Below are 24,424 nucleotides of genomic sequence, written 5' to 3' on the forward strand. Positions count from 1 at the left end.
GTCACTTCATCTAGTCCCTCAATCAGTGCCTCAGTTCGGTAAGTAAGGAATCCAACACAACACTGACCTGGTTATTCTTTAACATCTTTAAACTATTTAGCTACCAGCTGGTTCCTGGTGCAGTGGGACAGATAAAGGGAGAGTTTGTTTTGGAGTAAACAACATGGTACCCTGATTGTAATCCCTGTGTCACAATGCAAGACTTTCAAACTGGTCCTAACTACATGATTTTTAGTTTGGGTAAAAACAACAACATAACTGCCCATGCAAGTGTGAAATAAGTAAAAGAAAAATACGTACTGATTATTATAGGCATATGGCTTCATGATCAACAAAATGTGTGTTTATTTCTGCCAGACTTTGTGCCCTTTTGTCCGAATGCTGCTGGTGCAGGATGTCGAAAGGCCACATTACTAAAGTCCATGACCAACCACATAAAGCTGTAGAAATGACTGAATCTCAGAGTCATTTCCTCAACATCTTGCATCCTCTGATACAGGAAGCCACATAGTAAATGCTTAGAAAGGTTCATCTTGATACTGTTTACCACAATCCAAACACCATGCTTTGATTCAGAATCACGTCAGAGACTACGATTTGGTGGGAAAAATCTAATATTTGAAGCAAAAAAATAAGCATGGGTTTCAGAGAACACATGACTGTTCACACTTCGTCCAGGTCGAGAGAGAAAGAGAGTCAGCAGCAACTGTGACTTTTCAAACTGAGAGAAAAACTGCAAAATACCTCAATACTAATATGTTAAAAGACACTATGGAACAGATTGTGCTAAAAGTTAAGTTTGCAATGTTGAATACAATATTATTAGAACACAACAATTCTGATGTGTGAGCTTCCCCAGTAATGGCTTCTAGTGTTATTAGTTTGAAAACACAATACACAAATGTACTGACTGGATCAAGAACTCTTCAGTGAGAAGAATCCCACAAACTTGTTCACTGGTACTCTGTATTTCATACTTTCACAAGTAATTATTAAAGTAATTAATTACAAGAAGCCTATTTGTTTAAAATACTTGTTCTTTTTTCCCCACTTTATTTCTGCTTTTAATGTTAAACATCTCTGTACTGAAGCAAAGTCCCTCGATAAGGTCAATAAAAGTCCACTTTCTTTGAACGATTTTCTTCCTTTTTTACGATGGGGATGTGGAAGAGACAAAGTTTGCTAAACAAATAATGACTTGTAGAAATAAATAAAACATTTATTTAGATGTGGATTTAAGTTCCTTGTTTGTGTTTCATTACAAGTTTCATAGAGTTAAAAACAAAGGTAGCGTGTACACTGTACTACATGCACTGTAAGCTACATAACCATCAGTATTTGCACATTAATTTGCCAAAAGTGTACCACAAATAAAAAAAAACTAATTACATTACATTCTAAAAATGTCATGGATTAAAAGTATTTTAGGTCCAAAAGGAAGAATTGTATTAAGTCTCTTAGATCATCAAAATTATAAGCAATCAGTAGCATTTTGTGCAAAAGTTGCAGCCACATGTGCACTGACAACATGGATCATAATCATACAAAATACTGTATGATTCTGAATCCACTTCAGATGAAGTAGACGACTTTGCTCCACCACACACGTTCTCCCTTCATGAACTCCTTGTTCCCACTTTTTATGTTTTAGCCTAAACTGTCAATCCTTTGACAAAAAACAGACTTCAAAGTCACTGGGTGGGGCACAATTTCCTCCCAAAATGTTTGGAGATTAGTCTGATCTTAGCAAGTCTACCAAAACGTAATTTGCAGACATAAAACAATTACCTTCCTGTTCAAAGCAAGTATGCCATGCATTATTACAAAAAAGTCTTCTGAGACATTTCAGCTTTTTACGTCTCCAGGATCCCCATTTGAAATGTTAACATTTGTGGTGTGTGTCTGTCACAGCAGGCTTCTCTTTGAGGGTTTGAAGTGAACAAGCACTTTTCTAATTGTCAGCTCTTGCTCCCACTGCACATTAATCTCGGCAGTGCAGCCAGGGATTAGCTCCAAACAGAGGGGGAAGTCCCTGCCCGTTGATCTCACATGAACCACAAATACACACACACAGACACACACCCAGCTGAATGTGCCTATGTATGTGTACAAGAGAGTACATACACACACAATATTGATTCCAGTCCATGAGCTAATAAGAACCAGCTTTTCTAACCACTCACTGCATGTGACATGATGGAGTTCCACTGTATTAAGTCTGTTAACATTTAAGAATATAACAGAGTCAACCGAGGAACCACCGGTGTGCTAAAGGCAGCAGGGTGGCCTCATGGTTACAGCAACCACCTTGTAACGAAAAAGGTCACAGGCATGATCCCTCCAATGGCCCATATGTCCATCAAATTAAATTGAAGCCAAACTCTTTAATTCACTGTGAAGGGCTCTAAATGTCAGCTGAACGCCAAATGTGCAAATGATATGCTTCGGGACTGGGCTACGGCCTTTATGGTACAAATGAAGCTTTAAAATTCATCGGTCAGCACTTCTGCTTTTCACTTAAATTCATATTAAATTGATTGTGACTAACCCCTTTGGAAGTCTGCAACACATTATTGCGTGCATTTTGCATGGTCAGGTTGGGTTTTGGGCCAAAACTATAAATTTTAGTACCTGACATTAAAGCTGCTATATTCAATATTATTATATATATATATATATCCGATCACGACTGCTTGTATGTGAAAGGGGTTGCTTGTGGTGATGAACACACAGAGAATGATCACCTGACTCTGCAGTTTCCTTCAGCTTTATAGAACATTACTGCATCCATCAACTCATCGTTTTAAATGCAAACACACAACTTTACTGTTTGGTCTACTAAAGTCGCGAAATACATGAAAGGCCCTATCTACAGTCAGTGTTTATTCAGGGCTATTGCATTAACATGGCAGTTCAACATGGCGTACTCAATGGAAGTATGTATATAAAGATGGCTCATTCTAGCGATTTCTATATTCAGTTGATTATACACTTATATTCCATTTCTGCCAACAGTAATGTTTGGTGTGTGCAAAGTTATGAATACCACTGTTTGCTTTCTGATATAGACTTGTTATGGCAGAAAAATGAACTGAAAGGGTTGCAGTTGGTGGTTCTGAACGCTAACAAGACGTTAGCATTAGGTCAGCCCTTACTTTAATAATGTTAATCAGCAAACTGCAAACAGCTCACTCATATACCTACACAAAGGATATTAAAGATACAAGAAAAGTAAAGATATAACATTGTTAACTCTTGCTTTCTCTGGACGGAGCACTCCCTGGTGTTTTAGACATTTTTTTATTTCCTCATAAATCTTAATTTATCACTTTCATGGCTGGAGAAATGTAGATATCCCACATCAGACATAAATTTAGAAAGTCTATCCTATTTCAGTTCGTGGGAATAGGACTGTTAGACCTCGGAGCTATGATTTAGGATGATTACACAGGTGTATTTTCATATAAAAATGCACTAAGGAAGGTTGATTGAGGCCAAAGTGTCTGAACTTTGCTCTCTGCCCCTCTTTATAAAAGATCAGCATAATTTTTGTCTGTTTTCAAAGCCATAAGAAGGCTTTTCACCACTACACCCATTAATATAAAAAACGTGCCTTGTCTAACTGCAAATAGAAACTTTTTGAGCTTTTGCAGCTGTATAAAGAATTATGTTCCTATGAACTGAAACTAACACACATACATGACTGCTCTAATAGCCCTGCTCACAGCATAATGATGAGTTGTTCCGTGATTACTGTTTACCCTACTTAAAATAACTTATTAAACAGGTGCAGCGTTATCAGAGCCTTATATTTGTGGACACATTCCCAGGCAGACAAAGCCACAGGTGTAAGGCTTTGAAAGGGAAAGTGTACATAGCACAATCAGTTCTTAGGACAGACAAATGACTGCTGGGGCACGGGCTGGGCAGAGCTTAAGCAAAATGTTTGCACTAAATTCAATTACTTTTGTTCATGGAGTCGGTATTGAATGTGTTTGTTAAAGGCAGATTCCTACAGACAATTAAGTTGACTATGAGAGCAATGCACAAGGTGATTCACTGTGTAGCAACACTGGAGGGACTGGGTCATTTCTCTTATGGCTCACATGCAGCAACATTTGCAGACTTCAAATGGGAAGATTTGCAAACATGCCTTATAATTTAGTCTTATTTCTTTTTAGTCAAACGATTTGAAGAAGCAAATGAGGTGACAGTATGATCAAACTTGCTACAGACATAAATATGCTCCTCTATTACCACTTTCTGTCAGATGGACGGTGGAGAAAGCTCAGTCTCCCAATTATATCTACATCCATCTTCCATCAAAAAAATGTGGTAAGATTTTATTGGTGGCTAAAAGCAGATAATAATTTGGGTGGTCAAACACTAACAAATGAAAGACCTGCGAGAGATTGATATTCCGTCTGGTAATTAAAGGTTGAGCGGACAGAAATAAACACAGCAGAAGAAGGTTATGATTAGGTCTTTGAAGATGCAGATAGGCTTCAGGATAAAGAAAGCTATGTTTAGAAAACTGCATGTGGTAATATATAAGATATGCCTATAGAGAGCTGGAATACTGTACTTCAAAGTTCTGCACACATAGTTATCTCAAGTGCTGTAATTGTTCAAGGATGTCAAGATTATACACCAGAATGGCATGGAAGATGCACGGAAGATTGAAACCAAAGACCAAATTGTTCAACTGTAGCCAGCAAGTCCACCAAACAGTTTTTATTGCCATCCAAAACTACCCATTTATGACTCACATTAGCGGTGTCTGATCAAAACCCATTGCAAAAATTATTTGTGTGACTGTTTCCTGATCTGTCATCTCTTTGGTCAGGACATGGTTAGCTTTAGCAAAAAAGAAAAAAAATATTTGGTTATGGTTAGAAAAATATGATGGTCTGGGTTACAAAAAGTCCTTAATGGTTAGAGAATCATGATCATGGTTAAAATAAGTATGTCTTGGTTAAGGATAGGGAAATAACCCTGTCATGGGTAAAAGAAACATTGGTAGTAAACAGAATGCAAACAGCAGTTTTCCTTATCACTTTGTTGACCCATCCATCCACTCCAAGCTGCACCCCAAGAGGTTTTGTGGTTCTAAAGCGGTGTTACGCTACTTGTGCCTTTGCATCTGACAGACAACACAGTCATAATTCATAGGGGTGGGAGGAAAGTTTTATTTTTAGATGCACTGCAATTCTTGCTTATGTCTTGATGCAGAAAAGTCAATAATGAGAAATTTTAAACTACATTTTAAACATGAACACTGTAACACAGCAGTACCTGGCTGCAGACAAAATGGCGGACCTGCGCACAAGCATGAGCAAGAACGTCCTTATGGCTGAACTCATTGGATGGTTAAACGGATGAGTTAGCAACTGAACCTTGGTGAAGATGGGTATGCATGAGCAACCAAAGACGGACACAATCCGTTCGGGACCCTGTAGGTTAGCAGCAGCTTTTAATCAAGTGATTTAGAACATGCTGAAGTCTGTGTACTGTTAATTTACAACAAGGATGGTGCTACAGGCACAGTTTTCTTTCTTATCTTGTTAGTTCTCAGCAAAGTTGAGAAATATGTTGTAAAATAAATATAACCTTCCAGTTGACACATCTCTTCCATTTGTCATTACTATTAATAAAAGATAATAGAGCATAATTCATCTGCTTATTTTAATTATGGATCATTACAAATACAGAAGTTAAAGTAGCAAGCAGTCACAGAGTGAGAAAAAATAAGTCATATATATAGAATAAAAAAGTGCTGACACCAAGAACAATAAAGACAAAAACATTTTAATAGAAAATTATAATGAAAATGATCCACATCGATAATCAATAGTATTCTGTAAACAGTGGTCCCAAAAGCACACGCCATGCTTTAGCCATGTTGGCAAATTAGGAAAAGGATTTTGATCACCTGATACTGTTGAACGTTCCACAAAGGAACCAGAAAACCATTTGGATTCACAAAATTCTTCAAAGATGAGAGGAGTTAGGAAATTATTAGAATTTGTTTTCTTTTGAAGACAAATTGTATTCTTTCTTTTTATATGAGTCAGCATTTATTTGATGATAATCCTGGTGATGATCAAAGAGGACGTCAGCAAGGACCAAATAAATGTCTGAGACCGCATCAACGCCAAAGACCATCTGGCAGTATGTTCTCCCCGTAAATTCGGATGGATCAGTTCTTCTATCATTCATCAAATTGCTCTAAAAGTGACCCCAACAATATAATTTGCCATTGCCGTTGATGTTAGTTAAAAACAATGTGTTGTTTTTGAAATTCCAATAAAATTTTGTGATGGTTGTACATGCTGAACATACTAGTTTGTGGTGTTTTTCACCCACATGTATGAATGTAGGATAAGGAAGAAAATTGGGTTGGATGGTTAGGAGTACAAAGTGTGTGACTTCAATACAGGAGACCACATATTGCATCCAGTCTCCAATAAATAGTCATATTTTTTTTTTTTTTTAACCATGACCACAATCCTTTCCTAACTTTAAAAAGTGGTTTTAGTAGTCTAAACTTCAAATCAAATCTTAACCACAGATGCAGCAGATCAGTAAACACTCACAAGGCATTTTAGGAATAGTGATATTGGTCATTTTGGAAGCAAACAGTTTGTTTTGTAGTTTGCGTGCTAAGATCCATTCCATTTCTAACCTTATTTTGAAGTAAAATGTTTTATAGCACAAAATTTTTTTCCAGGATGACTTTTTGTTGCTACGTTTCTCCAAACAAAAATCTAAATTACAATAGAATCAGTCATCAGTTTATGTGTCTGAAACATCTCAAGCCACTAAGTAACATCAATAAGCTAACAAGGCAAAAGTGTCCTGGTAATGAAGCCGCAAAACACGAATGCCTCAGTTTCAGCTAATCTGAAAGTATGCAGAGTGTCCTTATGCGGGGAACAATGAGGGCGTGTGGTGGGAAGAGGAGGAAATCTTACACATACCAAGCAGGCCGCACAAAATTAACTAAAGTGTGTTTTTAAGAGTGGGAGGGACCCAAAATAAATCTTGAAAGACCTGACTATCATGCTCCTTGTCTGACTCTTATCCAAGTTTAGCCACGCACACAACTAGAGGTTAATTCTTTTGACCTGAGACAAACTCTTTCCACGTTATTAGGCATTTCTGCCGTTGACAGAAGCTTTCAAAGCCTGTTCGTTACAGACCAAACATGTCAGAGAAAGTACCAAGAATGCCAACCATCTCAATGAGGCAGCAGCCTCCTGTTTGGTGGTCGAGATGAGTGACCTGTTCACAGGACTGTGAGTAACAAACAAAAAGCTCAGTTTGCAAGATATGTTTTTGCTACTTTTACATGAATATTTACCAGTGGACGTTTTCCAAATTTGAATTTTGAATTTGGCTTATTGCATTTGGGAAGCTTAATAGTTTTTGAACACTGGGTATTTGAATCTGAATTTGTGAACCTTAGAATTAAAGTTTCTGAAACAGCACAACTTATACAATATTTTGTATTGAAAATATAGGGGCATTTAGACCACATAAAATCAGATAGATGGTTTTAATGTAAAATATTTCAGTCCTATAAATTCATTAGTATTTAAATTTCAATGTTAATTATTCAGCCGTAATTAAATTGAACTTTTATGTAGGTAGGCTTATAAGGTTCCACATCTTTATGACCATTACTTGCTTTCATAACATTAAAAGAGGTGAGAAAATGTTGACAGTCGTTTTCTACTAAGAATTACGGATGTATTGTGTTTTGAATATCTTTGGATATTTGTTCTGAGCTTGAAAAAAGTGCTTTTGTAATTCTTGGCAAACCCTTCCTTCCCCTGTGAAATTAACCTGTGGGAAATATCGCAATTGCAATTAGTGTTGCTTTTAGAGGATCTTTACATGCGAGAACGTATCCTTCAGCTTGACTTCTTGTCCATTCACTTACACTTATTCTTGAAAACACACTCATATGCAGTCAGCCACTAAAAGCTACAGATCAGTCTTCTGCTGCCAGACACTGGGATCCACCAGAGCAGCTGGAGTGAGCACCTTGCTGCTAATTAAAAGGTTTCCTTGAGCATCGGCCCTTCACTTCCCCCACGGAGGTCTTTTTAAAACTGCTGATCTCCTGGTCACAAGTGCACAGCCAACCTTTAGGCTACTGCTGTAGTTATTCCTCAGCACCTTTTTATGCAAGGGTCTGTGTTTATTTAGAGAAGCGGTTATTAGTTTTGTTTACTCTAGGCGAAGGTTAAAACGTTACATGCCTGGGTGAACTCACTCTTAACACAGGCTTAAGTTCCAGCGAAAACATTTCCGTAATATTTGTCAGGCTCTCAGAACTTAAACCAATCAGTGTTTAGAAATTCAGATGACTTGTTTATCTTATGAATTGTAAACACAGAGGTGAAAGCTGTAAATCTAAGCACTCAATGCACATAAAATGGGGTGAAAAAGGTTCACAAATATGTTTCAATTTAAATAGAAGGGTAGTTCCAAACCATAATCTCCACATTTTCCTATTATTTAAAAAAAGGTACAAAGGTAGTTTCACCCCATTTGTTTAACCATAATTCACCATAATCCACAAAATTCCTTAAGATTCAACTTCAGGTGGTTACTGCAGCTCCATCGATGTATTAAACAATGTGTTTCAGGTACATTTTAAGCTACTGTGGCATGAGTGGAGTACTTAAATGTTCATTGTTCACAGATGTACCATCCATTTCAAATATTCATGAAACCAGATGTAGCTTTTTATGTATCCAATTCTACACGTGAAGGTATAAGTTTGAAGCAATGGTCCTAACCAAGCAGCAACCTCCGTGGCTGGTAAATGAAGCCAACAAAAACTGCAGTTCCTCGAACGGCCACTTGAGGCTGGCTACAGAAGTGAGCCAGTTGGGGGGTTATTTTTAACTCACCTGTCTACATTCTTATCAAGGCTTAAAGTTATGCATGATTAAGGCAAAGGCTGTTGTGCGTGACAGGTGGGTGGCGTCATTTGGTCCGCCTCAGCTCCACCAACACACAAACGTCCATTTTTGGATTAGCTAGGAGCCAGCGGAGTGAGGGCTCTCAAGATGGCGACAGCAAGAACCGACCACACTGAGCTTCACAACGGCCCTTCAGAAAACTATGGGTTCACAGATTACACCCCTTCTTAGTTATACAGTCTATGCTCCTTATTTGTGTCTGTGTTTGTCCCTGAAAAGTAAAGTCTAGCATCATGCAATGTGCTGTACAGAAAAAGGCTCATTTGAGCTCTGAAAGTGTACACTGCAATATTTCATACATTTTTGGGGCCAATAAGTAATAAAAAGTAATTGCTGTAAAGAAATGTCAAACTAATTTAGAAAACAATTCAACATTACATAGTTTGTCCACCAGAGAGCAATGACTCTGTTCAGTGCATAGCTCTGTTATGATCTCCAACAACTCCTGAAGGGAAAAACACATCATGCTTTTTAACAGCTTAGGGCTCCACCATGTTCACCAGCTAGTCACCAACTTTGTAGCTATTTAAGAATGACTTAATGATTCAATAAAATATTGGGGAAAAACACATCACAAAAGACGCAATTTTTTATTACAGGTTAAATTCTTCCAGATTTGAGTGACAAATTACAACGAACAGCAGTCATAAATAAATGAGGCTCAGTCAGGCGTGTTGAGCTAATGTTCAGTGATAATGGGGTCAAGTGCCACAGAACTTTTTGCCTCAGCTCACACCTGTGTAACTTAAAAGATTGCTGTACGGCAGTGACCAAAACACTGTGACACAAAACAGAACACCTCAACTCCTTGTAATTTGAAAGTTGTTTTACAAACCATTATCGTAAATTTCTCTTCGCAAGCTCTTTCTTTAGTATCAGTTTATGATCCGTCAGTTGGCCCTGAGGGGGAAGGAAAAGGGGGTTAGCTAAACTTGCTCTATGTGGCCTAAGTGGCAGCTCAATGTGTCATGGGAAAGAAAACATGCCCCCTGTGGCTGGCCTGTTTAAGGTATCCTTTCAAAGGTTATCGTCCCTCTTTAATGCCAACATCACAGGCCGGTCTGGCCCCCGAGCTAGTCGCAAACAGGAAGTCTCTGCTAATCCTGGTCTTCCCTAATGACGCAGAGGAATTCTCAATATTCCCATTGTCTTCCTGGCTGAACTTCCTCTAAGTCTTCAACTGCTTTGTTTGGCTGTGACTCTTTTCAATAACTATGAACTGGGACAATAAGGATTTCTAAAATTCATACTCATTATTAAAGATGATGACTCAATATAAAGCCAAAATAACAATAAATTAATCCAATTGCGTCACTTTATTCCCATTTTTGACTAAAAGTGGTCATTGCTGAGGTGTTTTTGCAATTCAGCAAAAATCACCTCGCAATCATATACTGCAAGTGTGAGCAGCACTGTGTTGCATTGTTCCTTGGATTTTCCACTAATAAAGTATTATTTTCCGTGTACGTAGGGCTCTTTTTTCAGCTGTTCAACCATTGTGGCTTTAGCTGCTCATGCTAAGTCGTCAGTTCTTCTGTTTATTCCAAACAAACCGCTTCTGCTGTCACTAAAACATCATTTCCAGAGCATGAGAGTCAGTTTTTTTCTGACAATGAATGTTCAGGGCGGCAACTGCACTGATTGCCATTGTTTTAAATCTGTCTGATTATTGATGGAAATCTAACCATATGATAAGTTAAGTCTGTGCAGAAGAAGGGCTGTGCCACTGTCTGGTGTGCTTTGAACGCTGATGCACAGATTAAACCAAGCCTGTCATGGGTATAGCCCAGTCCAGCTCAGCTCGTATCAGCATTATTCCAAAGCACTCAGGCATGACTTCTGCCAAGAGGCCTGCTGCAGGGTTTGGCCTCATCACCAGGAACACGTCCAAGTCAAATATTGTTGCCCTCGCACATTGTGGGGCAGCACCCTGTCACAGCTCCTCTTTAACCAGGAGGTGATGTTTATGACAGCGCACGGAAAATTAATGGCACTGTTTCCATACAGGAGGAAAAAAAACGGTGGAGGTACAACATACCACACACACTCATGCACTTGGATGTTGTGGGGAGGGGGAAGGTGGGGTTAGGAGTCTTGTGTTTTTTTTTTTTTCGATATCACTTCTTGACCAGTGTGTTATCGGCAGCAGAGATACGCCTGACACCGTGCTTCAAAAAAGTAGGATCAAAGTGGATGACATAAGCCAGCAGAGCCTTCAGAGGAATAAGATAAATGAACATAGCAAAGTCTTTATCAAAGGCTCGCCTGTTTTAAGATCCTGATTAAAGCTTGCAGAGCTCCCCCACCCCCCTTCCCAGTGGAAATAGGTGTTCAAACATGATTCTGTTTTAGTTGGCCTGCCGCTCTGCTGAGAAGCTCCCCCTTTGGGCTTGCCATGAGACTCCTGCAATCGCCGGCTGTCACACTGCAGCACAAGGAATTCACAGTGTTTTTACTGTGTTTTTCAAACCATGAAATGCACTGCAGTTCAGCCCTGCAAGAGGAAAAGAATAATAGAGACTGTGATTTTGTTTGATCTCTGCTTTCTGTGGCTCTGAAATAACTAAAAAGGGGACTTGTGGTTTAAGACAACTCTAACATTGTCCAAAGCAATAAGGGCCACGCTGCATGCCTGGTAGTGCAAACATGTTTATCTTTTTTTACCCTTTTCCTGGTCTCTGTTGGCTGATATCAGACTATTTTCTGCTAAGACAAGATGAGTAGATTTTGTTTTGTTTTTTTTTGTCGTAGGGGATAAGATAAATGAGTGGGGTATCCATATTACAAAGAGGCAACCGCTGTCATATCAGCCGAGCCAGATGGTGGCAGGAAATACATAGCTGATAAATAAAGTCGTGCTGGAAGTACTGTAAGGGCACACAGCTGAAAAAGACCAAAAGGGCAAGATGGAAAGTAAATACCAGCCTTCAGCTAAATACTGGCTGTGGTTTGGAGGTTTATCTACTGTACCAGCCACTTTGGTAGGTAACTAAAGAAAATAGTTAAAACAGCAGGTGAGTTCTGGCCAGCCACTGTGGTAACTGTGGCCAAATGTTAGTTTGGATCTGTGTGTGTGTGTGTCTGTGTGTGTGATTTGGAGTGGAGACAAAAAATGTGCTGTAGTAAGCTCCTGTAATAAACACTATTATTTAGTCATTTGTGAGACCAGTGGTTTCTGAGTTGGACTTAAAAGACATTTCTAAATCTAATGCGAGCAGTGGTGTGATGCATTCTTCCTTAGATTTTCTGACGATAAGTGTGGGTTTCTTTAGGCAGATGTTATTTTTACTATTTTTACTAAGTACTCGTGCTGATGTCCAAGTTCTACCTCTATTTATTCCACCCAAAACGATGTTACTGCAGCCGGAAAATGGAGCACTTCCTGTTTGAGGATTCTTCCCAGGAAGAATCTTTCTCATGTTTAGAACAACATGTAAACAAAATGTAAAAGCATCTGGCCACATTTCACTGACACAGCGTACCTAAATAATGGTAGAGAAGAGTGGAGAGAAAGTAGAGTTTAGTTCCTAGAGTGTGTCTAAGACACAGGGTGAAGAAATGTCATAAAATTGTTCTTAAGAAAAACTGCACCTCAATATGAGACTACCTGACTATTAAATCATATACAGCCATCCCAAAGCATTCAAAATCTATGACAAACAAGTCTTCAGAGCTCACTATCTAACATAAGATAAATAGGTTACATATTGCTTTTCCGACAAATATGGGTGTGCACATTTTCACTCTTGTTTGCCTTCCAACTAAGCTAATTAAAGCAAAATCAGTTTACACCTATATGTGAAATATAGCAGCCTTAAGTGTCAGATACATTCTCATGATAGCTTTTGATTCATTTTACCTACCCGGCACACAGTTATTGTGCAGCTGGTGTGCAGTTTAAGAAGCAGCCTTAAGCTTTTCTGCTCAAGTTTGCCTTCAAGGTTTAAAATATCTAATAAAATGTCTCCCTTTGTCTATTTACTGTACCGAATGTAAACCATTTGGTACAGTAATAGGATGATATACAAGCTACCTTAATGTAAACCCACTCCAAAATTGAATATTAGCAGGTAGCTCAAATGTAACAGATTTTAAATCCCTTGTATTTGTTAATAGACTCAAACCATCTGCATTTCTCTCCTGCAGAGAACCTCATGTGTTAATATGCATTACAATGACATGAAAATATGCTGAGAATTTGGCCTGTCTAGATTTTAGAAGCTTGAAAGTTAAACCATGAGCTCAAATCTTTGGCATTTCAGTGAGACTGTGTGTAGGAAACAGAGAGACACACTGACATTGACCTGATGAGAAACTGTCCATCACTAGCAGCTGGTCTCTCAGGATACGAATCAAAAACACAAACTCCTGGACTTGCTCTTAGATGGCAGGCAGGGATGAGACATTTGCTGGGCCGAAGGCAAGGAGAGAAGGCACAGGGGCTGAAGCCTGGACGCTTCTGAAAGACATGTGCACATGGGCTCTAAGTAGGAGAGATGCCGTCCACTATTTACTCAGGTGGAATAATACACAGCCAAAGCAGTCCAGTGTGTAGTGATAAAACAAAGAAGATTCTGAAGAATGTGCTCCATATGTTGCTAAGAGCGAATAAGCATTAGCTGAATTCCCAGATTAGGTATCAATGCTTTGACCATAAATGGATTCCTTCATCACTCTCGGGGCTACCTTGTTAGCCAAAATGATTACATAGTGAAACTTGGTAGCGCTTATTGAATATACCATAGCTTCCGTGTGTAGTAGTAAGTGTAAAGGAGCTTGCACACCAAGGCTGAATTTTCCACCGTTAAGGAGGAAGGAAAGCGTGGGGAGAATTTCACAGGCTGATAACTGGAGCAGCAGAATGGCTTCAAGATTGACTTGAGGAGGTCGCAAGGCCAGTTTCATACCTTCCTATAGGCCTGAACCTTACACTACTTTGACCCAGCTGATCATGAACAGCAGCCAACATACAGCTAGCTACTCTGCACCTTGCCATTCATTAGCTTTAAAATGTTGTGGTGAAACCAACCTTTCCTGCGCTATTTGAAAAGTTTAGACTTAAATTTACGACATTGAGGACTGATGATGATTTGCATTCTCTCCTCCTTTATATCAGTTATATTCTCTTCCATAAAATGGTTACAGTAGATACAAGCTCACAAGATAAATCTCACACGCACACACACAGCACCTGTATCCTTAGATGAGTCTAACAAGTTTAGTAACCCTTGGCTTCCCTTCCCGACAGGAAGCCAGGAAGAAGATGGGTCCAGACATAAACTGGAATGGTCTAATCACTGTTTTGGAGAAAAAATCCAAAAGGATGATGTAAGAAAGATGGAAGAAATGTAAACAAAGGCGGCAATGTATGACTGCATTGGCGCCATCAATAAAACCATATCTTATCTTATTTTAGAATGTGGGGCAGTAAATAAATGTGAAGAATGAATAAATAGACTGAGGACATCCATTTTTTCCACCATGTTTTTTTGTGCATTTTCATCCATTACTGTTGACTTTTATTTTAGTGACTATATTTTAGAGTGCAGCAGGTTTATTATAGGACCTGCTACACAAAGTGTTGATTTCAAGGCTAAGGAGTCTAAAAAACACCGCCTGCCCATGGCAGGTGCACATTCCTCCAGGGACAAGCCAGAAACCTTTAGGTAGTATTTAACACAGATGTTCACTATAACAAGCACATGCACCCTGTGTCTTCCTTTAACATCGATGGGAGTTGGAGTAAAAACATGGTACGGTTCATGAGAACCTTGAGAAGTGCAAATGAAAGGAATGCAAAAGATAATATGGCCGTAAATAATGATTGATTATAGCAATGGATGATTTCACAGAACTATAATCTCGGAGAGAGAGAAGCCTATGACCTTGATCTGTCAAAGGAAAATATTCAGGCCAAACTGGACTCTGCAGAGTAGTTTTGACAAGAGACTGAATATTAAAGGCCTTCCACTATTCAAGTTTTTAAAATGACTAAACCCGAGTTATCAGTCCTACTTAGAGACAAGCCCTGTCTACTCTGACTGAAACTTATCAATCTTCCTAAACTACAAACTCTCTCCTGAACAGAATATGTAAGTGATTAGTTGATGAAATGATGAAGAGCATTGGATGATTTATGAATGTCACAGCAAGCCTTGTTATGATGCACCTTCTAAAAACTGCTGTAGCTTCCCATGATTTGTCTCTTTTATATACTTTTTCTAATAAGTCCTGTATCAGGTCCCTCTTTAGTCTTTGGTTGTAGATTTGTGAACTTGTGTCACATACTATGAACTTTTAAAATAACTTGCAGGATGCCTTTGAAGGGCTCCCTTACATGCTAGTATGAATGAATAAATAACATGAGGGCTACCTGTGCAATAAAAGCACTCAAAGCGATGGTAATTGAGACATTTTCCACTGCAGGAACTCAATGAAACATAACAAAATGTGTAGTCAGTGTCATGAGATCTGCTTTTGTTTTCACTGTTCTCCACTAACTCTGGAGATGGATTCCGGGAACTAAATTTCAGCAATGCTCAGCAGGTGATACCACAAATGCATATTCCAAGTACTGCCAGTAATGATTGGCCAAGCAATTGAATTGTTGAATCACACCAAGGACAACTACAACAACGAGAACCACCATTTTTCTACTGCACCTGTATCAACTAGGATAACCAACACTTTATAAAAGTAGAACAATGACACATGCTAGTTAGAAAAACCAAGATTGACTAGTCCATCATTACTATTAGAGGAAAGGAAATCATTTAATTGTAGCACACAAAGGAGTACACAAAACAAAAAAATTACAGCTCAGCTCTACATAGTGAACTTGTACCTTCACTAAAAGTGAAAGCAAATATGTGACAATATCAGAGACAATATATTCTTACACTGTTGTTTAAACCAAAACCGCTTACTTCAATTGCCTACCAAACACCACATAAAAATGACGTTAAGTCAGTCCAGATTTTGCCTTTATAATGGTGGATATCTAAAATGTTACAGTGTGTAAATATACTGGAAAATCAGTATTTAAACCCCTGGTTCTTCAAACCTAGGTTGTGGGAAGCCCCATGTTACAGGTTGTCAAGTTGTTGCAGTGGAAAAGGACTACAAGGATGTGAGTTCCTGTGTATCTAAAGTCTTTGTTGCCTATGATTTAAGAGATATTAATCCAAGATAAAGCACAAGAGACTGCCTTAATACCAAAAGAAAATAAAGTAATCCCTTAAATAATCTGCTTCCCAATAAATCCTCAACTGTGTCCAAAATGAGAGCTCTTTAGAGATGGTGACAAAGAGCAATCGTAGTTTATCCAGACTCCCAGATGGCCTTTACTTAATGCAAAACTTCCTTTGATACTAAGTAGAGAGCTTAATATGATTCTCCATCTTCCCAGTGGCAAATCAAGTGGATGGATGTTTTGATGGTGAGGGTCCACAGCTCAAATGTGTTCCCAATGTATTTGAAAAATCCACTAAATGTACTGAGTTAAAAAAAAAAAAATCCTGAGAGATTAGATTAAGTGTATCCGTTTTCATTTGCTCTGAAAATGGTCCAGGGGCCACATTTTTGGGGCGATGTCTCTGGACAATAGCAGCTGTTCACAGGAGGGAGGGGCGCAGAAGAAATCATTACAGTGGGGCTCATCCAGGCTTTCAGTGGCAAAACAATGAGGCGAGCATTGCCACTTGCATTCTGGGATAGACCTGACATATTATGTGATGTTTGATTTCATGGGTGAACCAACCTTTCATCCACCCTGAAACGCCTTCCAAACGGCCCACGGCATGTTCTCACTGGATTTGGCTTTTGTAACTTAACCAACTAATTATGCTTTCATTCAACAAAATATTGCATGTCAAAGCTGTGCTATAGCAGCTGCCTCTCACAGAAGAAACTCTGTCTCAATAATTCAAATATATATGATTCATCTCAGTCTATTATTATCTTTCAATTGCCATTTAGAACTTTAACTTTAAAAGACAACTGTATAAAAACATGAGGGTGGTTTTCCTCATTCCTTTCCAAATCCCTCAGTGGCAGATATGGTGCATTGAGAGACAGGGCACAGCTGCCATGTTGGCTGCATGAACTAACATAACACATAATGCTTTGGCTATCCATTTTCTTTTTATAGACTAAGACACTAGCCATGAAATCCCCATGTTGCAATCAGCCAAAAGTAATATTTCACAATTAAATTCTATGGTTTTCCTCAAGACCTGCAACTGTGAGAAAAAGTAGTACTACAGTTTAAAGCCCAGAAGAAAAGTGGTCACATGAATCAAGAGCCAAAATAACAGTTATAACAACAGTCTATATTTAAGTCATTTAAAGTAAATCATGTATGTTTTCTCTGCGTCTGTATCATGTGAAATCAAGTCCTAGAACTAAAAAAGAAAATAGATGCTGATCAGGTGATTCTCAAATATCACAGTCGTTGCTTCTCCAGACAAAAAGTCCTTTTTGTCCACTTGATAGATGGTTGCAAACTGTTGGGGCCTTATCCCCACCTCTCCACAACTCTGTGACACCATTCAAGTCAAGGTCATATGATAGCCCTGCAGGACTCTTTCCTTTCTGAAGGCTGTCCACCTTGGTCCTGCTGCTTTGAAATCAAACTTACCATTGTTATTTTTACTGCCCATGACAAGGACAAAGGGACTGGGCAGCGGGGACACACACACAGCTTGTAATGCAATAGGGCTGGGAATTCCTCTTTAATTTCAATGCTATACTTGATCTCTGGGCTGCATGACTGACCACCTTATTATCTATAGCGACAGGAGCTTATCAATACAGAACTCGCTGGGTCCACAGACCAAAGACAAACACTTCCTTTATGCAGGATGTCCCCTCTGGGCATGAGACACGCAGCGCAGGCCAACCAGCTAAATTCCACAACTGAAAGGGTGGGAGACTGAAAATCATTTCTAAACTAGTCAAATTAGTCTCACAAAATTGTAGAATTAAAGGAGAAAAAAATATCACTTCTTCAAGAGAGCTTTCCTCAGTGTCTTGATTTTAAAAATCTGCTTTCATATTGCACAAAATGAGAGTAAGTTGAGTATTGGCTATAAGTGAGTTAGAAATATCTGATAGTTAAAGGTCCAGAATAATATATGAGTTAAGTTTAAAACGTCCACATGGGTCTACCATTGTCCCGTGGTGAACTATTCAAATTGTCGAATTTGAATTCTTGGCCAGGTTAACTATTGGCTTATTATAGAATGTATTTAAAATAAGTAATGCTGAAAGTGAATATTGGACACAAACTGAGTTAGATGCTAAAATACTGAGCTCATGAACTGAGCACCAGTTTTTTTTTTTTTCATCATTTCTTTCTTGTTCACAAACTTTGACAGGTTGAATGCGACTCCCCTCAGATTGTTCTTTACTACTGAAACAACAATCTGACTTCTGTGATAGCCCTACTGCTTGGGAATGAGCCGAGAGCAAACATACTCATTCACTCTTCATGGCAAGGCGCTTTGCCAGGTGCATTGTTTTAATGAAGTTCCCTCTTGTTACTGGGTGAGTGATGGCTTTACAGATAAAATAAGAAACATATTTATTAGCTCCTTAAGGGCTGTGAATATTTACTTTCAGGGTACATTATGTTCTTTATCATTCAATCATTCAACATTAAACAACATTTGATGAAGGTGAAATACATTATCATCATCAATCATCATGTCATATCATTTCTTTGCAGTGCCTCGTGAATAATGTGTTCATGAAATGATACCATCTCATACTATAAGTCTAATGAATGTTAAATTATTGTGGTTTGGTTGATAGCACACGTTTTCATTTTAACATCGACAGTAATATTCATTTAAATAACAAAGCATTATGATGTAATTGCTTAATATATCTGCAAACAGGTTTATGCTTTATATCCCATTAAACTGTTAGTCAAAAATAGGCCTATAGATTTAAATTAAATGAAGCCATGGATCAACAAAGTAAGTTCTGATGCACATTTAGATTTTTAGATTTTAGAATTTTATCATCTCAATGCAAGAAAGGTTGCATTTCTGAACATTTTGGCTATTTTCTCATGAATTACTGCACTTGAAGAAAAGTAAAGATATATGGATAAAAATGTATCCCATGATAATTTGTCACTATCTGTATTGTGATCTGAATCCTAGTGCAGATTTTCTATTTTATTTAATTTTTTTATTTATAGGCTAAATGCGTTGGACTGGCACGGACTCTGCATATTCACTGCTTCATGTATAACTGCCTTTAACTGTGCCTATTCATTACTTTAACATTAGCGTTATGTGTTGCAATTTCGCATTGATACCATCAGAGCCTCTCAACAAACACCTGAAAACAAACAGGGAGCAGGGTGGGTGGTGGCAGCACACCTTCAGTTTCAGATGTGAACCTCCCAACAATGGACACCCTCAGGCATCCTGTGCAGGTGTGACCTGGATTTGATAAAAAAACTTAACTTCTTACCCAGTGCAAATAAAGCCAAAGCTGCCCAGGTGCAGCTTTTGTTTGTGTGTGACTTTTGGCAGTGAAGCAGCTTTCGCAACAGGGCCAGGGAAGTAAATTTACAATGAAGGCAAGGCACTGCAAGATTTACAAGTTCAGCTGATCAGAATGATACTGGAGGGCTCCTTCTGTAGACCGAAAACAGTGCTGATGAGAAGAAAAAAAAATGATTTACTGTTTTAAATGCAAAATGGGCTTCAATTCCCAGTACACCTTTGCTTATATCCCAAACAAAGGGAAACAGGAGGGGGGCAGGGACCTTTCACAAAGGGAAGATGAGCTCTGTTCATCAAGAGTCATGTCTGCTATCAATCTTTTGTAATGCCACATGGGGCAGGACAGACGAGACAGAATAACCTGACAAGTGTATTAACTGACAGGTGTAATTTCAACCTGACTTGAAAGGCTGAGCTTGACATGAAAGGAGGACAAAAGAGTGACCCCCACTGACGAATGAGACGGAAGATGACAATGAATATGTCATCCATTTAAAGGAAGGCCAATAAGTCAGCTTTAAGTATTTTCTTTTCCTCTCCCATTGTGCACCTAAAATGGATGATTTCTTGTGTCCTAACAGTCCTTCACAACAAAGATGAGACCCTTTATGATAAATCAAGTAGGTGATACTTGAGACAGTATCAGCAAACATTGGTTGAGTTTACAATTAAAAAGGCAGAATTTTAAATAGGTTAAAAACCTACTTATCACGCAGATTTGATCATGAAGAAAGACTGGCTGATACGTTTTTACAAAGCTAGTGTGTCTGTTAAAGTATGTACGATGGAATGACTTAAATTCCTAAAATAACAATAATGTGCAAACATAAAAAAAATGGAAAAAATAACAAAAAACACTCACAGGACAAGGACTGCTTTGCATTAGAGTGTAGATATGAGGACCTGGAATGTGTTAGTGCGACTGATCCTCAGGTTGGAGGAGCGTGGATGATAGGAGCTTGAGCGTGTGTTTGAAAAGGCCCTCGGAAAGCTCACGTTGAACAGTGTGAAAGATACCTTACGTACGCTGGGTGGTCTTATTATTGAACCTTATCAAAGATTAACATGGGTAACATGACACTTTCATAAAGAGGATTTTCGGTGCAACAGAGAGCAGAGGGAGGAAATCCAAACCACATCCAACTTCTTCGTGCTGCATAATTGTTTGCAATTTTTAGCAGATGTTAGTACAAAAAAAACAGCATGTGTAACATATGTATAAATATTCAATGGAAGGATCAATGCATACCAGCAAATTTCAATTACAATATTAAAAATTTTCATACAGTACAATATGAATGTAAAGTATGTATAAAACGAGGTACAACACATGTTTTACTGTATGTCCACACATGTGCAAATGTTGTCTGGAATACATCTGTCTAATGTAAATATACCAATGAGGTCAAGCCTTGTCAAACTGTATAAAGATTACCTGTTTCTTAAACAGTTTCAAAGACCAGAGGTATAAAGCGCACAAATGTGGGTTCAATTTTAAACAGAGCGGAGCTGAAAGGAAAATAAACATCTTCTCGATCCAATTTTTCTGCAAAGGAAGCTCTTGAGAGATGAAAACTAAGAAGAGGTGGGAAAATATAACGTCAGCAAAACAATGTTGGTAATACACAACATGATATTTTGCTTGTTTTTATTCTGGCTCTCCTTTCTGTATACAGGAAGAGATATTTTAAATCACTTAATTTTTCACTGGAGGTTTCTTTGAAAGGAAAACCTCAAGTTATATCTCTCAAATGGCTTTAGTTAAGAAGGGCTGAAAGAAAGGAAGGGGCTTTTGTATGGTACTGTTTACACAGTGAACATCCAGTGGGAAAACTTCTGGTGTTACTACCTCTACTCCCCTCCATGCATTTCATGTGATCTCATAATTGCAAAGCCCACAGGGGCAGGTAAACAGGGGTCAAACAAAACTCCTTTTTTTCTACTCCAGCATCTTGTAAGTGAATCATTTGAAGTCTGTCAACACAAGAACTCCCTGCAGAACAATGCTACACATGCTGCAATGCTACAGTCACTCAAATGGTACACATTCCATTCATCACATACTGTAAGTAGAGAGAGAATTGTTTTTAAAGTAATGTTTGTAGTAAAATTAGCCAGCCTCATGGTCCGAGTTACAATTTCTCCCTGGTGCATCACAGTTTAATTAAGCATGCAGGCTTTGTCCATGAACACCTCACTGTAGGGCTGACTTATCAGCTTACGGCAGAAACTCGCTCCCAAACCAAAGGAGGCCTTTTCTGACCATGCTCTAGCAGAGTACCTCAGACTTGAGGAGGTGTGGACTTTCATTCCAACTGCTTCACACTGTGTTGCAAGCTGCCTGAGTGTGTGCTGGAGGTCGCAGTGTGATGTAGCCAACCTGGTTCTCTCTAATCACAGAATCTGTGACGAGGCCCGTGCACTCTATTTTCCCTCCTGTAAGCCACACAAGAAACCCCTATATTGTCCTAAGACTTGTCCTCGTACACAAAGCAAGTGTAGAGGCACTGTGCAAACCCCCATGTTCCAGCCCTGTCCCCCACCTCTGTGCAACATTAAAGAAGTATGCCAACTACAACAGCCCAACAGGACTCAGAGCCTTCAGCATTTCAAAGCTCATACATCCCTGTCACCTTACCACTGCAAAGCTTTTAGATAACCTCAGTGATCTCTGTCAGAGAGATGGGCAAGGGAGTACTTATCTCTTAGCTCTCAGTCAGGCATCTACTTGGCACCTCTCAAGCTTGGCAACTATGGAAAATGCTGTACACAGACGTGACCCCAACTATGTCTAGTTGATACTTCTCTAACACCTGGACCAACGTACGACTCTTTAAGGTAAGGCTTCACATCCCAAAAGACATATTTTGTAGCCAGGGATGAGTTACCAAGGCATCCACTAAGAATACACCTGACCCTTAGACCTCTTACAGGAGAGGATATATATTCCAATAGTGTCTCTGTACTACATTGGGGGTCTGGCAAAAGCACACGTGTGCACACCTCCTGCATACGTGCATACAGCTAACCGCAGACACTGACAAATAAGGAAATTTACATCACACTTCAGTCACTTTTTTCAGCCATTTGATGTACAAACAATCAATTGTGCCTTAGTGTTCTCTTCATTTAACTTCATGGTCTATATTTACAGTTTCAAGAACAAAAAGAAAATGTGTTTTCATACAAGTAAATTAAGCACTTAATCAGTGTTAATACTATTTATGTCACTGTGGTTATAAAGAATAACAGGTGCTAGTTCTCAACAATTCAAAAGTTAAACCGTTTAAATAATGCTCATATTGAGACACTCAAAGGAGGCCCCTGTTTTGTAGAATTCATCTTAGTGGTTTAATCTGAGACGCACACCTAGGGCAAGGTAGTTGCAGTTTGGTAAACGTGGTTTTATGGATGGATGAGGGGCAGGCAGCTGGCTTTCATGGTATTTGGGGAGGGACGGGGGGGCATTTCCAGTCAACTTGACACAGTATGGATTTTGTTCCCATCCTAATGGAATTGCAGAAATATTTGAGGGGAATCCCATTACGTAGCAATTGGAGTGCTGTAATAATGTACTCACAGTCATTTTCCCACTGCGGTTGGCCTCCTCTCGCTCTGCCAGGGCTTGCAGGAAGTTATCTTTGAGTTCTTTTCCTGCACTTGCCAATGTCCTGGAAAAGACAACACTCAAACAGTTTGAAATGTTTCTCTTAACCCAAAAAAAAAGAAAGTCACATGAAGCCTTAAAGCTTCTTTATGGAAGGTTTCACCCTTGAACATTCTTCAGGCTACTCTGGCCAATCTCTGCTCTAACATTAATAATGAACTATGTTATTAATATTACTTGAAATGGGTTGAGTAAAATTTTGCTGTTACATACTTTGACATTGCAGAAGAGAGATACTGTATGTTTTTCCTTAATTAAAGTGTACAATTGATAAAATATTCAAATATATATTCAAGATTGAACAGAAAGCGAGCGTACCACACAATCAGTTATGAGGTAGACTCAAGTAAACATTCAGTACGTCAGTACACAGCGCTTGACCAAAGCTGCCAAGCTCCCACGACACTCCCAAATACTCCAAATACCATTTCTAAACAAGAAATGATGATGATTATGATAAGTTGTTCATGTTTCTGTAAGTTATCTATAAACTACAAACAGTGTCACAGCTGCTTTTGCTAATTTCAATATGCAGAGCAATATTAATCATATCAGAGTTTAATGACTTTATATGACACTATGGCAGCTTTTTACACTTTGGCTGGCCTGTTTCCATGGAAACATGGTTTTGGCACACACTAAGGTATCCACACCTGAAACAACATTGGCACTAATATTTGAACAGTTAACACTGCAGTACGAGCAACAGAACTCTGGCATGCATCCAGAATTGACTGTGCAAAACATTCATCAGACCCACACCGAGTTAACATCTTAAAGGTAGTAAACAGCTCATTGGTAACCTCTCTGTTGTGGTTAAGAGTGCAGAAGAAGCAATACCACTCATTAAATCAAAGGTGCAGTACAGTGGAAAAGACCACTGTCTCTATTGACTTCAGGTATCTGAAATGACAATCTGCATTGAATATTTTTCATTTGACATGTAATTTACAGTCCTTTTTCTCTTTTCCAAGTAATTAAATGAAGGCTGAACTATGTGATCATTTTCACTTAGAATCACCTAAACGATTTTATACTCTTAGTTTCATTCTTGTACATTACTTTTTACCTGATAAGCACTGCCGTATTTGCAGTCATATCGTGTAAGCCCTTTCCCTAACACTACACGTGTGGGACCAACTGACCTGCTTACTTGAGATGGGCATTGATATAGTGCCTTGCTCAAGAACACTTTGACCCAAAAATCACAGTAGTAGTGCTGGGTATTTTATATTAATGCT

General features: G+C 38.8%; 1 protein-coding gene across 1 annotated transcript in view; it reads right to left on the minus strand.

The window, feature by feature from the left end:
• The window catches only part of cfap299 (cilia and flagella associated protein 299), a 70,388-nt gene that overhangs the window by 31,279 nt on the left and 14,685 nt on the right, over nucleotides 1–24,424 (minus strand). Inside the window, exon 3 of the mRNA XM_035658770.1 lies at nucleotides 23,097–23,187. Coding sequence (XP_035514663.1) covers nucleotides 23,097–23,187 — 91 coding nt within the window. The remainder of the gene's footprint in view (nucleotides 1–23,096; nucleotides 23,188–24,424) is intronic.

The sequence above is a fragment of the Morone saxatilis genome, unplaced genomic scaffold, assembly GCF_004916995.1.
Source record: "Morone saxatilis isolate NCDOM2014 unplaced genomic scaffold, NCSU_SB_2.0 Contig16, whole genome shotgun sequence".
NCBI classification, from domain to species: Eukaryota; Metazoa; Chordata; class Actinopteri; family Moronidae; genus Morone; species Morone saxatilis.